The sequence below is a fragment of the Notechis scutatus genome, chromosome 6, assembly GCF_049901735.1.
Source record: "Notechis scutatus isolate UNSWTSFEM ecotype Mainland chromosome 6, rNotScu1.2, whole genome shotgun sequence".
Classification (NCBI taxonomy): Eukaryota; Metazoa; Chordata; class Lepidosauria; order Squamata; family Elapidae; genus Notechis; species Notechis scutatus.
In genome coordinates this window covers 11,583,602-11,610,072 of record NC_142014.1, presented here as the reverse complement: position 1 = coordinate 11,610,072, position 26,471 = coordinate 11,583,602, and the positions used below count along the sequence as shown (strand labels likewise).

The following is a 26,471-nucleotide window of genomic DNA, read 5'->3' as shown; positions in this document are numbered from 1 at the left end:
AAAGCAGGATAGGCAGGGGTGTGTGATATGTAGAGAATCTGTTGTGGAACTGCGATAATTGGAGCATAAAAGAAATACGCTCTTCATTCTGGAAAAACAAGTTTGCTATTATAGCTATTAAATACACCTTACTATAGCAAAAAGGTACTGGAAGATGCTATATAAAGTAAAAATCAACACTCTTCAATTTGTGTTGGGATTAATGATTTACAAATTGAGGATTTCAAATAGATAGATAGATAGACATAAGACCTTAGTGTTTAAGTAAAACTGTAAACCTGAAAAATCAAATGAGTGATATGACTATTTTTTTCTGCAACAAGTAGCATTTCTTTTTTTTTAAAAAAATGTTTTATTAGATTTTTATTTTTAAATATACATCAATATCAATACATGAACAGTGTGACCGCTTGGTATAATTCATTTTGATACAAATATCAATAATGATAATCATAATAGTTTTTATATTAATCAAACTTATATAATCCTAGTATTAATATACATGGTTTTTAAGTAGTTATTCAATATTTCAATATTCTCCTCCATGCTGCATCGAGAGCCCAGGATGGGTTGATCTTTCCTAAGACGTCATTTAGCTGAGTTTGGACTAAGGTATAAAAGCCAGCCCCCGGGAGAGACCCCAGCTTTTGACTCAGCTTCTTTCAGTCAGTAGCTGTGTCTCTGAAAGCGTTCTGTTAGACAGCATTCACAGCGATCTTCAGTACTTTTTTTCCTTGCTTCAAGCAGCTCCCAGGGATCTGGGCAGCTGCTCTTCCAGGAGAGCAGGGCTCTCTCTCCTGCAACATTGGGAGCAGCGTTACCAGAGCTCCGTGCAGGCAAGCTGGGCAGCATCTGTAGACCTCCCTCATGCCTGCGGTTTGGAGCGATTGTAAAAATGACCAGCAAACTGATAAGAGCACAAGCCAGCTGATCGTGTGGCTAGTTGCTGCGTTTTTCCCTTGCTGACTTCGCTCGGGGCTCTGTATAGCCTAAGGAGCGATTCTTCGATCTTGGAGCCTGTTTCTTCTAGTCAGTGGCCATCTTGGATTGAAGCCTTCCACCATGAGGTGAGCAGCCATTTTGTAAGCCCGTGGCCATTTATACCCTAAGGGGCTTAATAGAAAAATTTCTAAACAGCTTCTTTCCAACGCAAGAGCCTTTATTCTACAAATGGAGCAAGATAAGGCTTAGGCAGAGCTCCCCCACCCCAGTGGAACAGTCTCTTAAGCCCAATAAGAGAAAAAGACATAGGCAACACACCCAATCAGTCCAGAGGGAGGTGGCTGCTAAAATCAAAGCTAAGGCTCTAGCCCCTAAGAAGGCAACTCAGGCTGAGTTGAGGGCAGAGAATCGCAGACATGCAGCCCTAGAGAGGCAGTTCAACAGAACTATTCAACAGAAGAGAGTGCAACTACATCAAGCTAACATTTATAAGAAGACAAATTTTTATCTGGATTTTGGTGGAAAGTTCTATGGTTTTTCAGTTCTGGATGACTTGCTGCCATTGATATAGATCAAATGGGTAAATCAAGTTCTCTATATTTTTTTTATAGGCTGTAGGTATCCCACATCTGTTCTAAAGAGTCAAAAGTCTCTCTGGAAAGAGATGTGGGGGTCATGGAAGAGGACCATAGAAGGGGAAAAAAAAGGATAGGTTTTCTTTTAGTTCTCTAGCTGTATATGCCCTTGAAGATTTACTCACCTGCACATCCACTCCTAATCCCTTTACATTTGCGCTGTGCCGGCCATTCATGTACGCTGTCCAAACCTCATCACATGTCCCTCATACCTTCTGCATCCCTGTGCAACCTTCCCCAACCCTCACCATCTCTTCCTCACAGCTTCACATACCACCTTGTCTCCTCCTCTCTGCTTACCTATGTTCTGAATCTCTGTGTCTTGTAACTTGATTGTAGGAAGCCAGCAGGAAGTTGCCTTGCTTAACAACCATGGGATTCAGTTAACAACAGCAACCAGGACTATAGGGATTGACCTCGCTAAGCAATGCGATTGTACTTTAAAACTGGATCACTTAGCTTCAGAGACTTATTCTAGCTACTAGCAACCTTTGCTGCCAACTTTCCGATTGATTTTGTGGGGAAACCAGCAAGGTAGGGTCACAAATAGTGATCACAGGATTGTGAGTGCTTCTACCAGTCATAAGTGTAAGCCGGTTGCCAAACAGCCAAACTTAATGACATGACTATGGGGTTGCTGGGATGACCATGTATCTGACCTTTCATCAGCCCATTTGGTCACTGAACAAATAGTCATCAATTGAGAAATATTTGTAATGAGAAATATTTGTAATTGATTGTAAAAAAATTCTATTTTTGTAATAGAGTTGTCAAAGTTTGGAATATTTTACCTGATTCAGTTGTTTCAGCTACTAACTTTCATAGTTTTAACTCTAACTTAAGTTCTATAGACCTCATCCCATATTTAAGAGGCCCTTAAGGGGTGTGTGTAAGTGTACCAATGTGTCGTATCGTCACTATTTTTGTAGTCTTTTCTAAGAATGAGCTGAGGCAGGCATTAATGAACGAACAGTGTTTATTGTAACAAAGAAACGGGTAACAGCTGATGTCGTCTGACAGCTCCCTTTTATAGTTCGCTGTCAGACTGCTCAGCCAATCAGAACATACAAAACTCCCGCTTAAAATACGGACCAACGATAGAACTTTCGTAGAACACATTTTAATTTTTTTTTTAATTTTGCTTGCTCAAATTTGTAATTTTTGTTTGACAAATAAACATTAAACAAACAATAAAAGAGCAAACTTGAAAAGAAGGAAATTTTTATAATGGAGATGGCCTGGCAGCTGCAGAGGGCATGAATGAAACAGATTATCTGGACCCCTTTCAGTCTAGATTCAGACATGCTTATGGGACAGAAACGGCATTGGTCACGCTTGTTGATCCCTGGCGGAAGCGAGATAAGGGTAGTGCCACCATCTACTCTCTCCTTTACCTCTCAGAGCTAACCTTGAAGAGCATTCAGAAGCTACAGCTGGTGCAGAGTGCAGCAGTGCGAGAAGTTTTGTGTGTCCCAAGAATGGCCCCTGTTTCACCATTGCTCCGCGAGTTGCATTGGTTACCAGTCTGCTTCCGGGTGCAATTCAAGGTGTTGGTGATCACCTTTAAAGCCCTTCATGGCATGGGCCCAGGTTTGTCTCATCCACTGGGATTGGCCCGTACCACTCAGTCTGCGGCTTCCATCGGTCCAGTTATTCTGGCTGGCAGAGTCCAGGAGGAGGGCCTTCTCTGGTGTTGTTCCTGCCCTCTTGAACATCCTGCCCCACCCCCACTCCAATGTGAAGTTGGCCCCAACCCATCTATCTCTTCGTAAGGACCTAAAGATGTGCCTGTTGGCTGGAGACTCTAGTGGGGGAACAGTGCAGTGGAGGTGGTTGATCGAATAATAACAGATCCCACCTCCACCCCACTCTCCCCATGTATCTTCGGTCTTAATGTTTGTTTTTAACTTTTTTGTGTTTTAACTGTAAGCCACCCAGCCCAGGCGGGGGAGGTAAATAAATAAATAATGGGAATAATGGAATAAAGAGAAATGTATGAATTTGCTAACAATATTCTTCTTCCTTCAGCTGAACAAACAACAACTACAAGTGGTGAAAGAGCGGTTCCAGGCATTTCTAAATGGAGAGACACAAATTGTGGCCGATGAAGCTTTTTGCAATGCAGTTCGAAGTTACTATGAAGTAAGTAAAACCTTTTTCTCTAGCACTTACATGTGTGTCCATATCACATATCACATATAAAGATATTAGCTACTGTGCCTAGTGAAAACATTTTAAATAATGTTTTTAAATTAAAAACAGTAAATCAGATCTGTTTTCTTAAAATAAGGATTCTCTTTCAATATTTGGACTAAACAAATTAGTAGGGTAATAGGTGTTAGTTCAAACTTCTGGAATGAAGTCATTATCTACATCAAAGATTGTTTCCGTGATTGGAAAAAGAAGAATAAGGAGTTCTTGTTAGAATTATTAGTTAGCAACATCCCTTTTCTGTTATTCTAATACGTGCAGCTAATGTAGATATATGGGAAATTGTGCTAATATGAAGGTGTCACAGATAGCATTGCCTGCATCCCTACCCAATATTGATTGTGAGAAACCTTGTTGAGTTTTGCTTGATGCCTCTTAGAGACTGGATTAGAATCTGTTTGAACAAGAAGAATATTTTACTTTTCCACAACTCGCAAAATATACATTTCCCGTCCACATTTTTTTCAGTTATTTTATAATGGGATACAGACTTATTCAGGAAATCAGTCTTCTCTGAAGAACTATCCTTGTTTTTAAGTTTGGTGTTTAGCAAAAGCTTTGCCCCATGAATCCTGTGCTCATCACTTTTCTTCATAGTTCATCCATGTGTAAAGATTAGATAGTTCGCTTTGGTCTATCTTCTTCATGTTTGATAGCTAGAACAATTCCCTAGAAATGAGAGAAATGGACATATTCAGTTTGGAAATCATTCATTCATTAAAATTAATGTAACTCTTAAAGCTTCAACACTTATTTTTTCACACAATGAGAAAAAGTGAGATAGTTTTTGTTCCATATTAGCAGGCTCGAAAACCTGCAATTCCTATTGGCCCAGACAAGCCGGATCGTGATTGGACGGCTTGAACGTTCCTGATTGGCTCATACAGGGTTTGCCGCGATTGGCTAAAACCAAGCGCGGCAAACTCAAAGAGTTGTCATTGGCTGCCTAGCCGCGGCCAGCTCTATAAGAAGATATATCCACTTAATATATCTATATCCACTTAATAAAGAGCTGTTGTTCACTACTCATGCCTCGACCCACCGACCTTGGGACCCACCGACTGAACATAACAGTTTTAACATATAGACAGGCACTATTTTTCTAGACTTCAACAAATTATTGAAAATCTGGCATGGAAGCTTGTCATATTGGATCAGAGGAGTTATGCCAGCTAATGTATTCCAGCTGTTAGTAAAAGGTACAGTTATGAAAGACATATAGTACATTTTACCTTTCACGTTTTATTTTGGTTTACATCTTTCTACAAAGAGTATTTGTTTTACCCTTTTTTTTCCTAGTGCTTTGGCCCTTTAGTGTTCAAGGATGAGCTCCTGGAATAGGTGCTGGGATTAATGCTTTAAAATAGCTGGATCTAAGGTTCAGAATGCTAGGGATATGTTTGCTACACTTTCAACAAGAGGAGCAGATGGGTAGGGAAGTAGAATGAGCGTGTATAGATGTTGCTTGATTCTGCATCTTTGTTCTAAGAGCCGGATGAGAACTATAGTAGCAAGACCTTGATTGAAATTCATCCTGAGAATGAAGGTCACATGAGACCTTGAACACTTTTCTTACCTTCCTTGAAGAATGTTATTGTACTCAATAAATAGCAAGGGATATCAAATGGGCGTGCTAAAGTTTGTGAGGGAATAAAAATCATCCCAGTCAATCAATCGTACTTGATTACTTGAATCTTCCAAATAGACAATATATTCTTCTACCCATATTGGTTGGGACTGAGAAGTTTATGAAAGCAAGGCAAAGTATTAAATTATCTTTTGCTTTGCTTTCATAAAACTTTCCAATCCCACCCCAAAAAATAGAGTTTTCAGTTTGTCAGGCTGACAGATATGTACATCTGGTAATGTAGTCATTATTTCCATATTTGGAACGAGAAAGGGTTATGGTTGCATGATGGCTCAACAGTTCAAGATGCTGAGTTTGTCATCTGGAAAGCTGACAGCCTGGGTTCAAGACCCAAATCCCGCATGACAGGGTGAGCTCCCGTTGCCCCAGCCCTTGCCAACCTAGCTAGCAGTTTGAAGGCATGCAAATGCAAGTAGTTAAATGGGTACCACTTCAATAGGAAGGTAACGGCTTTCGATGCACCTCGCTATATAGTCATGCTGTCCACATGACCAGAGAAGTATCTTCGGAAAGTGCTGGTTCCCTCAGCTAGGAAATGGAAATGAGAGTTATGAAATGTCTCTGTGGAGTCAGAAACAACTGGACAGGGAAAAGAAACCTTTGCCTTTTTTTTTCTTTTGGAATTAGAGATGCCTGAAAAGAAACTGTTGAAATTAACCACTTAAAATATTTTTTCCTATATACTAAATAGGGAAGCATGACAAATAAGGAGATAAGTTGATGTGTCTGTGGCTAAAAGCCAAATAGAAATAATGGTCCAGAAGGGCTTAATTTATACAGTCTAGGGAGATGAATAAATGTGTGTGTTTTTTAATAGCCTCCAATGGAAAACAAATTACCTTCTCTGAATGGTCTGTAGTGACAGCAGTGATATTTACTGGTAGCAGACTAGAGGCAGACAGTGGTAACAAAGCTTTATTCAATTTACATTTTTTATGGTGGCACTTCACTGACGTGGCAACGTGGGAAATCAGAATCTTTTACAAGTTAGTATTCTCTTTAGAATCTAAAGAAACAGTTGTAACTGTCAGAACAAATGTTCTTATTATTTCATATTCCCCTTTGGGGGCAACATTAAGACCTCACTGAACAAGAAAGGGATTGATTAAAAAAAAATGCAGTCTGGAATAGAGAATTTGGTTTGTTTCCTTTTGATTGAAACAATCCTTAAAACATCATGGCTTGGCTTGACAATTAATGGCTTCCTCATATTACATTGGATACCACAAAGTCTGAAGCAATTTTGTTTACTCTGAAATAACTGCCTCCTTAAGGAGTTGGTCACACTGCCTGGTTTGTCTTGGGCACCAAAATCTTTAATTTACAAATTGGATACTTCACTTTAGCAAATACAAGCTCACTGTCTAGTCCAGTATTTCCCCATGTGGCTGGAGTATTCTGCAAGCTAAAATCTACATATCTTTAAATTGCCAAGGTTGAGAAGCACTAGTTTTTCAGTCTAAAACATCCTTTCCCCCCCTCATTTTACATGCTTTGTGGAGTTTGCCAAAGCTGCTTAATATATATTAGATGGTGGCTTGCATGGCTAGAACGCTGGCTTGACAAGTAGCAAGCCCGTGTTTGAGACCCATAGGTCAGGTTGAACTCCCATCGTTTGCTCCAGCTCGTGCCAGGGACATGAAAAGATCCCTCAACTGGGCATCCCCTGGACAATGGTAGTGTCATCGGCTAATCTTTTTAACCTACAAGCGCCTTGGTGCTTCTGACATGAGTGTAATGTGATTATTTTATTAAATTTGTTTGCTACCCATCTCCACAAGGTGACTCTAGGCAGTTTACAACTCTATCTATCTATCTATCTATCTATCTATCTATCTATCTATCTATCTATCTTTCTTTCTATCTATCTATCTATCTATCCATCCATCCATCCATCCATCCATTCATCATCTGTCTGTCTGTCTGTCTATCTGTCTATATATGTGTATGTATGTATGTATGTGTGTGTGTATGTATGTATGTATACATGTGTGTGTATATGTATGTATATATGTATATATATGTATATATGTATAAATATATAAAATGTTTTATTGTCTGTTAAATATGTATATCTGATAGATTCATATGAATTGCTTTTCTTTAATAAAATGTTTCTCATCAGGGTGCATAATAAAGCCTGCATCTTTCCTTTTCCATTTTAGTAAAAAAACTACTTTGAGGGGGGAAAGGATATTTAATTCCATATTGTGCATGATCTCTCTCTTTCTCTGTCCTTCATACTTTGCAGGAGATCCTTTTATTATGTCAGCTGACAAAATCTTTATACCTCTTTTCTTTGGTGTGGCTTTATTTCTTCAAGGAGACAAAATAGCTTTGCACATAATTAATATATAAGTAAAAGACTATTGGGATGGTGTTGAACATATTTACTATTGCTGGTAGCATCTCTCAGCAAATGGGACACTTCAGGAGCTTGTCAAAAAGGCTAACCTTTAACCAGGAACAGTCATTAATAAATTATCAAACAGTGAACACACAAAATTGATTTGGATCAGAAGTAGCATGGAATTCTACCTTGCTGGGAATACATGTAGGATAGGCAGAATATTTAGGTTTAGGGGGAACATCCAGGTTATCTGCAAGACTGTTTTCGCTAGGGACATCTGCCTGTCCTATCAGGTCAGATAGGTTGGTATGCTCCTGCACCTTTCCTCTAAATATTGCCATCTGATGGGAACTAGGAAGTGCTCCTTTTCCGTGGCAGTCCAATGTACACTCTCCCTACCCCCGATGTTTCGTAGGTCTCCAGCCCGCTGGCTTTCTGTAAAAGTTTGAAGATCTGGCTTTCCCCACAAGCTTGGGATAAGATTGGATAACTGCACATTAGAAGTCTGACTTTGTGCCAAGTTTTTGTTGTTTTTAATGTTTTAATGTGAAGTTTCCATTTGCTTGCTTCTATTACACTGTAAGACGGCTTTCTTCCAGACGTATTTAAAGTACATTGGGTAATTGAAATATATTCTGTTTTCACAGACTTGCTTTCAGGTGCTGTGACTATTGGCCATTTTATGCAATTTCACTTTTATTGTATGAAGACTACATAGTATTGAAGGGTTAGGAAGCAAAACAGCAGTTAAGACTGCACTATATATCCTTCTAAATGTCTTTGCAAGCACTAGATATTTATCATAGAATCATTATTTTTATTGCTTTAATTGGATTTTTTTTAAAAAAAATCTTAACAGGAGCCATCATTACAAGCCCCTATGCTCTGCACAGTAAATATTTTTTTTTAAGTAAAAGTTTTATTGATTTTAACAACAAACAAAAAACACATAAAACATAAAACATAACATAAAAACATCATCATCCTTCATAAATTTACAGACAGTGTATCGGTTGGTTTACCACTCCTTTTTGTGAATCCATTTCATAGTCATCATAGTAATTATATTACATAATAAGTCATATTATCAATCAACAATTATATATCCTAATATCATTATTAAACAATCATTTGACTATAATTTTACTAATTCATACTTACGAACAAAGTTAAATATTTGGGGATATATTTGACGTCAAGATGTACTACACTGAAAGAGAATAATTATATTAAACTTAAACAGCAGATAGCATCTGATTTGAAAAAATGGGAAAACCTACAATTGTCATTGATAGGTAGAATTTCAACAATTAAGATGAATATTTTACCTAGAATTTTGTATTTGTTCCAAACAATACCAATTAGGTTAGGTAAGGATTACTTTGAAGAACTGAATAAAATTGTGTTGAAGTATATATGGCAAGGTAAGAAAGCGAGAATAAAATTAAAACTTTTACAGGATACTAGAATTAGAGGAGGATTTGGCCTCCCTAATTGGGAGTTGTATTATCAAGCTGCAAACTTAATGTGGGCTAAAGAATGGATAACATTAAGAAAGACCAGATTGTTAGCATTAGAAGGACATGATTTATTATTGGGTTGGCATGCTTTTTTATGGTATAAGGGAACTAAATCACAGGGTTACTTTAGAAGGCATTATATACGGGAATCGTTATGGTTGAATTGGGAGAAAACTAAGAAACAATGTTATTTGAAAATCCCAGTTTGGTTATCAACTATTGAAGCTTTTTCTTATCCTATAATCTATAAGAAGGAACAAACAGTTAGATATGGGGAATTATTAGATGAAAAGGGTGAACTTAAAATGATGCAAATGAATTGAATTGGTTTTCATATGCGCAAATACATTCAAGGTATCTTAAAGATTCTAAAATGGAAGGATTCTATGATAAATTGACTGATTTAGATAGGATTTTGACAGGTACTGATGAAAAAGTGATCAAAAAATTATATAATTATTTGTTGGAAATTAAATTAGAGGAAGAACAAGTTAAAGAAACAATGATTGTTTGGGGGAAGAATTTTGGATATGGGATTGATTTAGAGAAATGGCAAAAATTGTGGTCTCAAAATTATAAAATGACAATGTCAACAGCATATAAAGAAAATTTGTATAAGATGTTTTACAGGTGGCATTTTCCCCCGACAAGAATAGCAAGAATGTTCAAGAATAAATCTGAAAAGTGCTGGAAATGTCATCAGATACCTGGCTCATATTACCATATGTGGTGGACTTGTGAGGACGCTAGAAAATATTGGACTAGAATTCGCATATGGTTGGAAAAAATGACAAAGAAACATATAGATTTGAAACCAGAGATTTTTTATTGGGAATCTTACCTGATACATATAATAAAAACTTAAAGTATTTGATTGTAAATGTATTAACAGTGGCTAGGATTGTATTTGCTAAAAATTGGAAGAATGAGAAAATACCATTAGAAGAAGAAGTTATTAAGAAAATATTGGAATGTGCTGAAATGAGTAGATTGACATTTGAAATTAGAGAACAAGAAGATAAACAATTTTATGAAGTTTGGGATCTTTTTTATCAATGGTTAGATAATACAATATAATAATAAAATATTTAGAAACCTAGGAAATAATGAATATACATTTGTTGGGGGGGGGTTGATAATATTTTTATAATATTTTATTAAGATAGACTTGGTATGATTTTATGATTTGTTAGAAAATAAATTAACTAAACTATAGTTATCTCGCACAGTAAATATTTTTATACTATTTTGTTCTTAATTTGTTTTGGAAGTTGCCAAGTGTCACCTTTAGTCAAAGTTTTTCCTTACATTGTGTTAAGTTCTATAATAGATCTTGACATTTGAGCTATAACAATGTTTGTGCATTAAGTCATCAACAATATGATTATTTGTGGCTCCATTAATTCAGTTACAAATGTTAACAAGTAGTAGTATAACAGTAATCCATGACTTATGATCACAATTTGAGCCAAAAATTTATGTTGCTAAGTGAGACATTTGTTAAGTGAATTTTGCCCCAGTCTAGTTTGTGAAATACTTCTTCAAGGCGGGCTGAGAAAAGGATAGGTGAGATTGTATCATCTTGTCATACACTCATCTAGACTTACACTGGCAGAATAAATTGGAGTATAGTTGTGTGTGTACATGCATGCAGTTGTGCCTTCAAGTCAGTTTTTGACTCCTAGTGCTACTTGAAGCAGTCCTTTCAGGTTTTTTTGGCAATTATTAAATCATCACTAAAGTTCTTATTAAAAGTTAATATTGCAAAATAAAAGACCGTCCATTTTCCTTCTTATTTTCCCCCTATTGTTTTAAAGAATGCCATTCATGTCATCCCCTCCATTTCTCAAGTGCAGGCATGGCCAGGTTCTGATGTTTCACTACTTCTTCATTTTCATTTGTTCCTTGCCAGCCATCGAATAGTGACTAAAAGAAATAGAAGGATCTAACCATCTTTAACATTGTTGGTAAGATTCAAAGTGAATGTGAATGGATGACATTTTATAACATCACAAAGGTGTAGGCCATCGCAAAGACCATATATGTTGACAGCATTCTGCCAATAGGACGCCAAACTACTGATTAGTACTGTGCACAATGTCAGAAGAGTCTATTAAAGCAACAATTGCCACCTCTCAAAGAAAAAAGCACCCTGTCATCTGTGCAGGTGAGCTTTCTTCTAAGGTAACCTTCTAAAAGAAGTAGTAGTACAATTTAAGCAGTACTATAATATGTTCCTTTTCTCTGCAGAGCAAGGAACAATCAAAGTAGCTAGGGAGGAGAAATTTCAGAGGAAAATACGCCTATAAAACTTTACAGAATAAAATGTGGTAATCGTTCTAATACGTGTAATAATAACTTGTGTATGTAATCAATATTTCATTAACTGTTACTTGCCACATGGTTGAAAATGAAGAGTCTTATTGAAAGGATATTTCTACAGAATCGCGTATGCAGAATAAATTTTCCATTATATTCCAGTTTAGACCATCTTGGTAAGCTACCGTGTTTACTATTAGCACAGGGCTGCAATTTTTCTGAATGTTTTACTATTGTTAAAAAACATACAGTTCTGTATTGCATAAGCTTACATCACTTTGCAGTGTATTTTAACTGAAATAATGCTCTGTATTAGACATTACTAATACCTTTTTGCAGCCAGATTTGGATATAAAAACTGTGTGTTCCCACTACTCACGGTGATCATAATGACTATTATCCTAGGGGTATTCTTTCAAATCTTAATAATGATATTCATTATATAATGTCTATGACTTGAAAAATGGAAGGTCAACCCTAAGTATTGACATTCAGAACACAATATACACAGAGGAGGAAACAGGAGGAACTGGCTATTATTGGTGAGCCCCGGTGTTAGAAAAAAATACATTTGTCATGCTGCAGAACCAGATCTATTTTGGAAGGTTCTGAATCTCTTGATATTTCTTCTAAGAAAATCCTCCAAAAAACAAAAAGGAAAAACAGATTTAGAACAAAATGAAGGACTGATAGAAAGATAATTTTTGATGCTCTTAAGTCTGAGATGTGACTAACTGAGAGATCAGTCTAGTTCAAATAAAACAGTCTGGTAGCCTGTATGTGTTCTTGAAAGCGCAGCATTTCTAAAGCACTTAGATACTGATAGCTTTTCCCAATTTATTTAGTGAATTGTTTATGTAATTAGAATATATTTTTGTTTAATTAAAAAACCACCACCCCCTTTCTTTCGAATAAGCATTAAAAGTGTGATAGGGTTACTGGGGAATCCTAACTAATCAATTTCTAGGAAGAGGCATTAGAATTCCAATTCATCCTGGCAAATTTGGAGTTCTAAATGTATGTCTTTTAATCTAAGAGTTGTTGTTGAGATTACAAGATAGCGGTCCCCATGGAATTCAACCTTGTAAATGTTTTGTTTTAATACATCATAAAAGAGTAAAATAATAACTTAGATTTGTTTAGGTATTTTGGTTTTCTCCTCTGTAATAATAGGAACCATTACCCCTTATAGAGTTGGAAAAATTGATCAATTTCTTGCAAGGGAGTATCACATTCTGACTTGCTACTGTACTATTATCTCAGGAGAGTCCAATTTCTTTTATCTCTGCCTCAGTGAGATCACTGTTGGGTGACTGCAAAAATGAGACCATCTGACTGATTACATGCTTCATTTTGATTCTGTAGTTTCATTCTGTTATGCCCTTCGAGAACTGGTTGCTTTGATCTGGGATAAAACTCACCTTAAGAAGTAACAGCATTAAACACAAGTATGTCCAACCTCAATTAGAAAACATGATTTGCATGTGCATTTAATCATGATCTGCTTCAAAAGAGAGCATATCCTAGCTTAGAATTTGTGGTTGTGTTAGATATTTATCATCCGGGTCAGCAAAAGTAAAGTTTACGCCTCTTCAAGTTAAGTTTAACTATTAGTGACCTCATGGATGTATCCATGAAATTTTCTTGCCAGCAATATGGAAGTGGTCTGGTATTGCTGCCTTCTGGAATGATAACGACTTTCTTTCCAGTCTTTGTCATAAATTATGTAAACTTGGTAATTTATAAATCTCAAATAAAACACAAAGTAGTCTGATTTACTAATCTGTTGTTTGATTTTTAGCAGTGCCTTATTGATACTCTCAGTTTGAAATGCCTTTTCCTTCTTTCCTTCCTCCGTCTGTCATTTTCTTCCTCCCTCCCTCCCACCTCCTCCCTCCCTCTCAAAGTTTTATTGTTATCAGTATAATCTGTAGAAGATTCTTACATGAAGACAAAATATTTAAATTATAATTTTAGTATTTACAAACCATTGAGCTGCTAAATATTTAATATTTTGCTAAATGTTAATGGCTCATAAAAGAAGATGTAATATAAATAATATTTGTTTGGCTGGCTATTAACATTATATTAAGCCCGATATATATTTAAGATGTCAAGCTTTCATAAACAAACTTATAAACTCTGAATGGATTAATCTGTAACCCAAATGTTTGTTAATCTTTTCCATTCAGCTGGCTTTCATGGATAAACTCACAGTCTCCTGATTTCTAGACAAGTACCTTAACCACTGCACCAAACTGGCTCTCCATCAGCTATTTTATTATCTTTCTCAATCTTCCTATTAATAACATTTGTAACATTGGATTAAGATCACTATTGTTATTGTAGGTAGTTCCTACAATTTGCAAAGAAAGAGAGAACAGCAACAGTTCACAAGGAGACATCACACATAAAAGCCTAAAACATACTGCAGGTCTGTATTGCACTATTCCCTCCCTGTTTTCTGATTTAGCGCTAGCAAAGCATATTTAAAACATGTAAATTATAATCACGGTCTTTTGTCTTAATGAAGTTTAAGATTCTGCTTGTTAGTGAAAGATATCAAGAATGTTGGTAAACATTATAGATTTGATGGGATGGCTAATATCCATCCATCCATCCATCCATCCATCCGTCCATCCATCCTTCCATCCATCCATCCACCAATCCATCCATCTATCTATCTATCTATCTATCTATCTATCTATCTATCTATCTATCTATCTATCTATCAATAGTTTTTATTACCTGTAGTGATAGGAACCAGCAGAAATAACATAGGATATATTTCTAAATCTTAAATTTTAAATCTTAAAATTTTTTCCTATTTTGAAGTAGGAGGAGCACTGAACAATTTCCCCCTCTCTCAATCCTGCATGAAACATCATATTTAGTCAAATTGATGCCAAATGTACACATTTCTGTTCAATATTACATGACTGAGAGTAGGAAACTTCTCATAAATTCCCCCCTCCCCTCTCCCTCCCTCCCTCCCTCTCTCTCTTCCCCTCCCCCTCCCCCCTCTCCATACACACCTAATCAACATAAACAGCTTTGGGGGATCCTTGATACTCTCTGAGCTTGAATGTGTTCTTGCAGAAATTTCGCTACCCAAACTAGGTAGCATTTTTAGTGCTAGTACGGAGTGGGGTTTGCTCAAATTTATATTCTAGTGACTTGCCCTGTCAGTGTTGGTGGGAGTAGTCTTGGTGGTTTTTTGTTTTTTGGTAGGACTGTTTACTGTTGGCTTGTTTGGCAATTCTTTGATTTGTTGTTTATTGTTCATTTCTTGATTGTTGGTCTGATGTTAATCTTTCAGCCCTATATGGTAGGTCAGACTATGAAACACAGACCATGTAGAGCTAAAGCTATTCTTATTAGAACAGTTTTAGTCATGGAATCTTGCAAAGGATGAATGTGTCAGTCATTCAAGACAGACCAGACCAGGAAGCCAAAGTTATGAGTTACTAATACGACTTTTATTATAGGGTTACAGTAACAGAAACATACAAGTCTGAACGTCATTTCCACTGTAGTGTATTTAATAGAGACTTCTAGGGCGATGTTCCTATTGGTTAACAGAAGCAACGATGCGATTGATTAGTAACGTTAGTATCTAATTGGCCGCCTATAGCGGCGGGAAGTTTAACTAAATGTCATTGGTTGCGAGCCGTGGAGCTATAAAAAGGGCTGCTGCGGTTCGACTGGAGTTGAAGTTACTGTTATTATTAAAGAGCTGAATTCAACTCCGGTCTGCGAGTCTCTTTACTGGCGACAGAACATTCACAAACCATGTTTTTGGTCCAGGCTCAAGCCTCGTTCATCTGACTGCGGCTTTGGCAACAGATCTTCCCTCTCTCCCTCAAGGTTATCCTCTATATTCAATGCAGCTCTACACAATTCAGATAATTTCATTGCATTTCATTGCATTGCATTTCAAATTCCCAGAGGTTGTGGGAGGAGCAGCTGGCTGCCTGTGAAGGAAGCAGAGGGTGAGTGAAAACCAGAGGCAGTTTGGCTTCCATTGCATTTCAAATTCCCAGAGGTTGTGGGAGGAGCTGCTGGCTGCCTGTGAAGGAAGCAGAGGGTGAATAGAAAGGAGAAAGATAGCGGCCCACGCGCCGTTAGGCGTGCGAATCATATAACTATAAACCAAGAATACCAATAAGACATTTAGAGTAAGTGCGCTTGAGATTGTGATTTTATTTTATTTCAAAATGACCGGCTTAGTTCAGTGTAATACTTGTTTTACAGCTGTCTTTCGCAGTACTCTTTTCAAACTTGGATACTGTCCTCTTTGTAAAAAAAATTACCAGTCTACATGGATATATTACCTATCTAGAATCTCTAATCTGTGCTCTCCAAGCAGAAATTAGGTGCCCAATCCAGCCATCTATTGAGCTGCCGTGCTACCAGCCCCCACTACCACAAAGATCCTACAGGAAAAGGGCAGTATGGACAACCGTGGGATCTGGCAGGGTGAGAGCTGTGGACCATAAACACAAAACTTTTGCTGTGTCCCAGCATAACAGATACAATGCCCTTGCTGACCTTAATAGGGACACTAAAGTGACAGGTCAAGGTAGTTGTGATAATGATAACTTAAGTAAGCTAGGGATCATGGTCCTAGAAGAAGAACTTACTTTGGAAAGGAGAAAGTGTGAATCAGGTATTATGCACCAGTCACACAAGAAGAGCAAGGCATCCAAAAAGAGAAGCCACCTTCTGGTTGGGGACTCAATTGTAAGGGATATAAATTTAGGAAAGAATACTGAGGTTTTGAAAGAGGTCAGGTGTCTACCAGGTGCTACTGCCAGCAGAGACAAGAAGTGTATTCTTAAGATAGTCAAGAATGCCAGCAAGGGCTGTGATGTTGATGCTATTATACATCTTGGTACAAATGACCTGTCCCAGAAGGAGGTACTTTCTGTTCAGAAAGACTTCCAGAGCTTGGGGTATGAACTTAGTAATATGGACTCTAGGCTTATCTTTTCAGAGGTTCTACCAGTATACAAGGAACAAAAAGGGAAAGGGCAGTGTGTAGCAGAGTTTAATGTGTGGCTAAAGGATTGGTGTAAAAGGGAAGGCTTTGGTTTTATTAGTCAAGATGTCTGCAGATGGTCCAATGAAAAACTGTACAAAAGAGATGGTTTGCATCCATCAAAGAAAGGGACTGAGTTACTTGGCATTAAATTCACAGATTTCCTGGATAAACATTTAAACTGAACAGTGGGGACAGAGAATTAATGGATTCAGAACATCTCTGTCCCCAGCAACCTAAAAGTGACAAGGATACCAGTGCATGCAAAATAGATGTTTGTGCAGGTAAGATTATCAACCTTGATGCCAACCAAAACCAAGCATTTAATAGTGAGTGCCATACCATGTGCACTAATCAAACAGGTGGCAAGAAAGTGGCGGCAGGCAGGCACAACACAGGTTATGTAGACAGGAAACACAGTGTCAGACATAAAGATCTTAAGTGCCTATATACAAGTGCACAAAGTCTGGGGAACAAGCAGGGTGATCTCGAACTACAAATACATGAAGGTAAATATGATATAGTTGGAATAACAGAAACTTGGTGGGATGAAACCCATGACTGGAATATACTGGTAGAAGGATACAAACTATTCAAAAAAACCAGACCCCATAAAAGAGGAAGTGGAGTTGCACTGTATGTAAAGGACCACTATATTGCTACAGAAATGCATGAAACCAAAGATGAAAACCTCCTAGAATGCATATGGGTCAATGTAAAAGAAAAAAAGAATGACATGGCCATAGGTGTATATTATAGGCCACCCAATCAAGCAAAAAATATAGATGTCTTTTTTGCCAGCCAACTAACAAACACATGCAGGAAACACACAACAATAGTAATGGGAGACTTCAATTATCCTGATATCAATTGGAAAACTAATTCTGCACCAAGTGAGAAATCAAATAAGTTCCTAACCAACCTAGCTGACAACTTTGTTGTCCAAAAGGTAGAGGGTAAAACTAGAGGGACAGCCATACTGGATTTAATTCTTACAAACAGAGAAGAAGTGATAGAGGGAGTTGAAACTACAGGAACCTTGGGTGAGAGTGACTATGTCATACTAGAATTCAACATAACACAAACACAAGCAACAGAACATAATGACACCAGAGTCTTGGATTTTAAAAGAGCTGATTTCAATAAACTCAGAGAGAACTTGGGAAAGATTCCATGGATGAAAATCCTAAGGGGGAAAACAACTCAAGAATCTTGGGAAACTCTAAAAAGTATGATCATAGAAGCCCAGACCAGCACAATACCACTGAGAAAGAAAAACAAGAAATCCAAGAAGAAACCAGCATGGCTACACAAGGATCTCTTTGGCAAATTGAAAGAAAAAAAAGGACAAGTACAAAAAATGGAAAGAAGGACATACAACTAAGGCAGAATATCAGCAGATAGCCAGAATCTGCAAAGACGAAGTCAGGTTAGCAAAGGCTCAGGACGAACAAAGACTTGCAACAAAAGTCAAAGATAATAAAAAAAGTTTCTTCCAACATATAAATAACAAGAAAAAAATCAAGGAAATAATCAGTCCACTAAAGAGAGAAGATGGCAAGGAAGTAACAGGCAACAGAGAGAAAGCAGAACTGCTTAACTCATTCTTTGCATCCGTCTTCATGCAAAAAAAACTATAGCTCAAGCCACCCAAAACATAACTGTAAAAGACAGACCAGAAATAAAAGTTAAAATAAGCAAAAAATAAATAAATAGTAAGAGAACACCTGTCTGATCTTGATGAAAACAAATCACCGGGGCCTGATGGATTACATCCCAGAGTTTTAAAAGAGCTGGCAGAGGTCATCTCAGAACCACTGCACCATATCTTTCAAAAATCCTGGAGCACCGGGGAACTACCAGAGGACTGGAAAAGAGCTGATGTGGTTCCCATCTTCAAAAAAGGGAAAAAAAAAACAGACCCAGGAAACTATAGACCAATCAGCCTAACATCAATACCCAGGAAGATACTGGAAAATATAATAAAAAAAACAGATCTGCCAACATCTAGAAACAAGTAAAGTAATAACTAGCAGTCAGCACGGGTTTGTTAAAAACAGATCATGCCAAACCAATCTTATTTCATTCTTCAACACAGTGACTAAATTAGTAGACCAGCAAAATACTGTGGACATAATATATTTAGATTTCAGCAAGGCATTCGATAAAGTAGACCTCAACCTACTTCTTAGTAAGCTAGAAAAAAGTGGAATAGATAGCACCACCACTAGATGGATTCGCAACTGGCTGGCAAATCGTACTCAACGAGTAGTCCTTAATGAGTCTAAGTCTACATGGAGGGAAGTAAGCAATGGGGTGCCACAAGGTTCCGTCTTAGGCCCAGTACTCTTCAATATCTTCATTAACGACTTAGATGAGGGAATAGAAGGGGAACTTACCAAATTTGCAGATGATACTAAGCTGGCAGGAATAGCTAACACCCAAGAAGATAGGCTCAAGATCCAGATGGATCTTGACACACTAGGACACTGGGCCATATCTAATAAAATGAAATTCAATATAGAGAAAAGTAAAGTCCTACACTTAGGCAAGAAAAACCAAAAGTACACATATAGACTGGGTGAAACCAGGCTCAGTAGCAGTAACTGTGAGAGGGATCTTGGAGTCTTAGTGGACAACCAACTAAAAATGAGCCAGCAGTGTACAGCAGCCGCCAAAAAAGCTAATGCAATCCTAAGTTGTATTAACAGAGGGATACAGTCAAGATCAAGGGAAGTACTAATACCACTCTATAAAGCCTTAGTAAGACCACACCTAGAGTACTGCATCCAGTTTTGTTCACCACATTATAAAAAAGATGTTGAGACTCTAGAAAAAGTACAGAGAAGAGCAACCAGGATGATTAGGGGACTGGAGGCTAAAACATACAATGAACGGTTGCAGGAACTGGGCTTGGCTAGTCTAGTAAAGAGAAGGACCAGGGGAGACATGATAGCAGTCTTCCAATATTTGAGTGGCTGCCACAGGGAGGAAGGGGTCAAGCTATTTTCTAAAGCTCCTGTAGGCCAGACAAGGAATAATGGATGGAAACTGAACAAGGAGAGATTTAACCTGGAAATAAGTGAGAACAATCAATCAATGGAACAGCTTGCTCTCGGAAGTTGTGGGAGCGTCATCACTTGAGACTTTCAAGAAGAGATTGGACTGCCATTTGTCAGCAATGGTGTAGGGTCTCCTGCTTGGGCGGGGGTTGGACTAGATGACCTACAAGGTCCCTTCCAACTCTGATTATCTGTATGTGTATGTGTATCTATATCTATCTGTATAATTACTATATGGTAGCAAAATTATACAGAAACTGAAATCTAAAGAAAACTGCAGCCTAGATTTGGTAGCCCTAGTCATTTGCCAGTTTGCCAGTTTAACCCTCCAATTATTAATAAGAACAGCAATTAAAATTTATGCATTAAAATGATATGGATAGGAAATGAAAATCAAGTGTCTTTCAACTTAGTCATGAATTAAACTGCTGTTCGTCCAAAACTGTAGCTAGTTAGAAAGTGGATAAATACTGTGAGAGTACAGTAATATCAAAGCCTCAGATGTCTATTTAAGAAATTTAGATTTGGTGTACAAATGAAGTGCTCCTAGGAACACGGGAATTCTAATCTAATCAGGTTTCTTTATTGTTCCACACCTATAAACAAAATATTGTCAAACTGAGGCAGACTGCTACCTACATGAAGGATGTACTCTGGGGACTATGAGGGAGGAGCTGTCTTCACCTTCTTTCTCTCACACAAACTAGTTGCCTCCTTCCTGAGTATCCAGACTACATTCCACCACAGTTGCATTGCAATCCTCTTCATAGTGATTATCCTCAGGCATGAAGATCAATAGCTGGTGTAATCTGTCAACATTTAGAAAGTGAAATAAATGTAGAAAATGCAGCATGCTTAGTGTGCGATGATTTAACATTTTTTAATAGGCAGCTAAAAAATTAAAATGAGGTTATGAAGACAGCTGAATAGTTATAGTACTGGCCTTAAGAACCAAAGCTTTGGTAAATTTTAAAATTTTAGCCAATAAGCTTGCAGTATTCAAATTAGCTAGGCCATTGTTTATGTTAATTATGATACTAGGAAGTGCATCACTTGACATGGCAGTTGAAAGGATTGGCTGATCCCACAAATAATCTCTCCTCCAAATATACCATGACAAGAAATGTTACTTATCTAAGCCTCTACACTCTGAAGAAATCATCGGGAACTTTTTAAAAAATAAATATTCTGGCTACTTGCAAAAAGTGGAAGGAGAAATGAAGCCTTTTAATCACTGCAGAAGAAAAATCTCACTTTGCTGGAAACTGGCCTTGGGCTTCTCCCTCATGTTTGGTGTACCGGATTCCCAAGCTGCAAGCCCCTCCGTGTATTATATGAATCTAACACTTCATTGGGGGAAGTGGGCCATGTCAGAGATCTATCATCCAGCTTTATTTGAAGAGAACCTGCCTTCCAAGAAGATGGTGGGTGTGTTGGTGATCCCAGAAGGTGAAACTAAAAATGCTTGTGGGGTGGAGACTAACTTCAACATACCACCAAATACAGAGGACTGGATTGCTTTCATTGCAAGAGGAGGCTGTACTTTTAAGGATAAAGTAATGGCAGCAGCACAAAAGGGTGCTACCGGGGTCATTATCTATGACCATTCATGTGCTGAGCGAGAGAGTCTCATTTTAACTCGTGAAGACGCTGGTGAGATTGCGGCTGTCATGATTAGCAGTCTGAAAGGGAAGCAGATTCTTCGCTTGATTCAGGAAGGTATCCGAGTAACTGCCATGATTGAAATGGGAGCAACCCAGTGCCTGTGGAAGATATATCTCTGCGCTTATTCTCTCATTTTGACATTTGTTGCTTATGTCTTAATATGCTGTACTCCTGGGCAGATTATGATAAGACATGAAGAACGGAGAGCCCAAATGATGAAATCGGAACTCCGAAAAGCTGTTCATTCTCTTGAATTACGGAAGTTAAAAAAGGATGAATTTGATCTGGCAGAAGAAACTTGTGTGGTTTGCTTAGAGACATACAAGCCAAGAGAGATAGTCCGGATTTTAACTTGCAGGCATATTTTCCACAAACGATGTATTGACCGCTGGTTGCTAAAACGTGGCATTTGCCCAATTTGCAATTATGCCATTATCCAAGGCAACTGAGAGAGAGAGAGAAATGCAATAACGTATCTTCATCAGATTCCCAAGGCTCCTTTCCTTTTCAGGATCATATGTAAGACCATTCTTCTCACTAACTCTTAAGACTTTTCTTACTTGGAGAGTGGTGATGATTTGGAGGATAGTGTCAGTTATGATCAATAATTAAAAGTCTACATTTATGGACATCACCACAATGTGAAATTTTGTTGCTTTTTTCCCCCAAGAGACATACTGATTTTGCAGTATGTATGTGTTTAAATAGTCTCAGAAGTGTATGGATGAGATTGTCTTTGCCAAATGTATTTATTATCTACACCGAACTAATGCTTCTTGTTGTCTAATAAATAACTAATAAGCACAGACATTAAACAACTTAAAGAGAGAAATTATTTGCAACTAGTGCTGTATAATGGCTGCATACTTTTTGAGTTAAAGTTACATGCCAAAGCATTTTCCAAAATATCAATTTTATGAAAGTCAACTATTGGATGTATTTCCAAACTAGCTATTCCCACAATCCTCTTGAGAAGACTGAAAATAACTGAGGCCAAACATTTACTAAACAGGAAACGTAGGTAGAATTAGCACAGTACATGTATCAATGAAAGAAACTGAATCTGAATTCTTAAGAGAAACATTTATTTTAATTAGAAAATAAGTAATTAATATGATTGAAAATCCTAAACTTTTAATCTGTAATTCTTTAGTGTACAGTTTTTGGCTGTTTCTCTAAAACTTACCTCTAATCATTTGACTAGCAGAAACTGGTAAGAAACAAGGTGGCCGAAGACTCATCCAGAAGATTCCTTCTTAAACACATGAATGGGTCCACCCGTATTATATGAAAAAAGAGCATTAGACTATACAACCTGTTGCTACTACTCAATTGTTATTACCATGTAATAGCAGTATGGAAAGGCTTTGCTTACAAACACTATAGCCTACACCTTTTCAGAGTAAGCATGCTTGATAAGAAAATAGAATATGGAGGGATTTTTTAAAAATCTCAGTGACTTCTAATTGGTATGACTGATATTGCAGTCATCTTGTCATCTCAACTGCTCTACATTATTATTCTGCACTTGTACCATAGCAACAAATTATCCGCCTAAGAAAAAAGTTTCAGGTTCTCAGATAGGAGCCTGGACATTAATTTAGAACATTTTTCTACTCACCAGTAGAGTGTCACAAACTGAACTGCTACAGGGCAATTGGTTTTTGAGCAATAAATCATTTTAGGAGAAAACTGTTATGTAATTACAGTTACAGTAAATCTGTGTATTATGACATGAATAAACAAGGCAGAATGCAATATGCTTTGAGTACAAAATACATTTGTTAGAAATGTAATATTTAGGTAAATAAAGATTCCAAGGTAGAACCTTTATGCCAACAATGGACATAGTTCATAAAAAGTTCTCAAGCTCCAATAAAATGTATGGAATAATGGAACCTTCTTGTTGTGACCATCATTATCCGCTCTTTTTATTATTATTTTCTCCTTCTATTGAGAGACTATACGAGCGTGCTAATTATTATATCAGATTGGTTATTTATTTATTTTATTTATTTAATTTATTTATGTCAATTGCTTACAAGATAATAGGTATAAGTAAAAACATAGTTATGAATACATGGATACATATAAGAAAAATAAAAAATAAACAATAGGACAGGGATGGTAGGCATGTTGGTGCGCTTATGCACGCCCCCTACAGACCTCTTAGGAAAACGGTGAGGTCAATAGTAGACAGTCTAAGGTTAAAGTTTTTGGGGTTTGGGGAAGAAACCACAGAGTCAGGTAGAGTATTCTAGACATTGACCACTCTGTTGCTGAAGTCATATTTCCTGCAATCAAGTTTGGTGCGGATAACCTTGAGTTTGTATCTATTGTGTGCTCTTGTGTTGTTATGGTTGAAGCTGAAATATTCATTGACAGGTAGGACATTGCAATGTATGATTTTATATACCATACTTAGATCGGACCGAAGGCGGCATAGTTCTAGGTTTTCTAGGTCTAGAATTTCAAGTCTGGTGGCATAAGGTATTCTGCAACGAGTAGAGGAGTGGAGAACTCTTCTTGTGAAATATTGCTGGACTTTCTCAACTGTGTTAATATCAGATACGTAATGTGGGTTCCAGACTGATGAGCTGTATTCGAGTATTGGTCTAGCAAATATTTTGTATGCTCTAGTTAGTAGAGTGATATTACCAGAGAAAAAGCTATGCAGGATTAGGTTAACAACTCTTAACGCCTTTTTGGCTATGTAGTTACAGTGGGCTCTAGCACTTAGATCATTAGAGATGAGTACTCCAAAATCATTGACAGAGTTTGGATCATCAACAAGGTCTTGACTATTCAGCCTGTATTTTATTTTCTGATTTATTTATTTTTTGCCAATATGTAGGACAGAGCATTTATTTGTTGAGATTTGAAGTTGCCATTTGTTTGACCATTCTGATACACAGTCAAGGTCTTTTTGAAGGGTAGCAGTATTGTCTGTGGTGTTGAATAGCTTTACATCATCAGCAAAGAGAACACAGTTGCTCTTGATATAATCACAGAGGTCATTTATGTAGAGTATGAAAAGAGTTGGTCCTAGAACACAGCCTTGGGGGACACCACTGTTGACAGGTCCAGAATTTGATAGGACGCTCCCAATTTTGACCATTTGTTGTTTGTTTGACAGGAATGCTTCTATCCAGTTATGCAGGTGTCCAGAGATACCGTAAGATTTTAGTTTTAGGAGTAGTTTGTCATGTACCACTGAATCAAAGGCTTTACAGAAGTCTATGTAGATTGCGTCTCTTGCTTTGCCCTGATCGAGTTGTGTAGTCCTTATGTTTTTGCAGTTTTGCAGTGTAAGAGTTGCAGATTACAGGATAGTTTTTTCCTGAAACCAAATTGTTTATTAGAGAGTAGGTTGTTTGTTTCTAAGTGGAGGATGATGGATTGGTTAATAATTGATTCCATGACTTTACAGGTGACGCAGCATAAGGAGATTGGTCTGTAATTTTCAACTAGGCTGGGGTCTCCCTTTTTGAAGATGGGGATGACCATGGTTTGTGACCATAATTTTTGGCAAGGAGCTGGTCCTGAAAGATTTTTCAAAGATTATGCTTAGAGTTTCGGCTATGGCAGTGGGTAGCTTTTTAAAGAAGTAGGCACATATTCCGTCCGGTCCAATAGATAGAGATGGTTTTAGATTGCATAGTGCTTTTTCAACATTGTCTTCTGTAAAATTGATATGTATTAGATCATTGTCGTTGTCTGTGGTTCGACTAGGAAATACTGGGCATGATCCATTGCTGTTTACAAATACTGAGCCAAAGAATGTGTTAAAGAGTGTCGTCGTTGCAACCAAGGATATGATTATAAAATATTTGCTAATTATTCAGAACTAAAAATACTGATTGCAGATAAATCATCGATCAAAATGCAGATCTATTTGGATAATTATTAAGGAAGAGTATTGGTAGTTGCAGAATTCTGGGCATTGAAATCTACACATCTTAAAGTTGCTGAGCTTCAGAAACACTGGTCTAAGTAGACAACCCTGCCTTGTACTGAATGGGATTCTCAAACCTTTTCAATTAATGTGTTAGGTGGTTTTCCTCAGCCTGGTATTTTCCAAATTGGTTGGGACTCCCATAATTTTGGCTGGTGGTGTAAAGAGTTGTAACCTCAATAATCTGGAAGCTGATTGAAGATATGCCACAACTACCAAATGAATTGGTAAGACTATAGATGCTGTTGTTTTACATTAAACATGATGCAATGTTTTCCTGTATTGTCCCCAAACAGTCCATACTGCTAAAAGTGGCAAATGACAGTGAAAGTCTAAAAGCTTGAGGCTGTGTTCTGAACAACTACCCCGAAAAAAGGAAAAGGGGAAGAGAAGGGAAAAAAGAAAAAGAAAGGGAGGGAAAAGAAAGGAAAAGAAAGACTACGGCTAGTAAATGTTTATAAAGACAATAGAAAACCACAAAGATGTCAAATAAAAAGGAAGCTTATTACAATAAGCATGTTATAGACAACCTAATTTTGTTGATAGAATACAAATCACACAGCTAAACCAATTAGATAGCAAATAATTCTCTTTCCTATCCTGTGCTGGAATTCAGAATAGTAGTCAAGAGTACCATGAGCATTGAGGAACAATGCCAACATCTCAAGATTCCTATTTCTGTGTTCTTATAATGGGCTGGGTTGAAAGGACTCTCCCATGGAGCTAGTTCTGATGTCACAATGACTGCAGCTCTGTTCCAGTTTATTGTTGTAAAACTTGTGAGCAATGGTGAAAAGCATTCACTTTTTGCTAGGAATTCCTACGAGAATAGAGTTAAGTAGGATTTTACAGAAACATATTTGTGAGCTTACTGCATGTTTTTTGTTAAATAGTCAGCAGGATGTTTGACATTAAAATGTTTTGTATTACCTTGGTAGCTTTCTCAAGTGACTCAACACTTGGATTTTCCTGTTGCCATTTGTTCAAAGAAGAATGAAGCATCACAAAAACTGTGGAAAAAAAGGTTTTGTGGTGCTGGAACCTGATGTTCAGTCTGATGTTCAACCTGATGTTTCCCTTATTATTGAATTGTTTTACGCAAAAGTTACAGGTGGTTTTCTAT

General features: G+C 37.3%; 3 protein-coding genes across 14 annotated transcripts in view; all 3 read left to right on the top strand.

Annotated features, from left to right (window-relative positions):
- Window positions 1–5,351, top strand: part of LOC148130120 (calcium-dependent secretion activator 2-like) — a 69,870-nt gene extending 64,519 nt beyond the window's left edge. The window contains 2 exon segments of the mRNA XM_087969092.1: window positions 3,606–3,723; window positions 5,278–5,351. Of these exon segments, the coding sequence (XP_087825218.1) occupies window positions 3,606–3,723; window positions 5,278–5,351 (192 nt within the window).
- The window catches only part of CADPS2 (calcium dependent secretion activator 2), a 294,667-nt gene continuing 271,808 nt past the window's right edge, over window positions 3,613–26,471 (top strand). For all 12 annotated transcript variants that reach the window (XM_087969373.1, XM_087969369.1, XM_026669061.2 and 9 more), the window contains exon 1: window positions 3,613–3,719. The gene's annotated coding sequence lies outside the window, so the exon portion shown is untranslated. The remainder of the gene's footprint in view (window positions 3,720–26,471) is intronic.
- Window positions 21,096–21,842, top strand: LOC148130119 (RING finger protein 148-like). The gene has a single exon (XM_087969091.1). It carries the CDS (start codon window positions 21,096–21,098, stop codon window positions 21,840–21,842), a length of 747 nt encoding a protein of 248 aa, XP_087825217.1.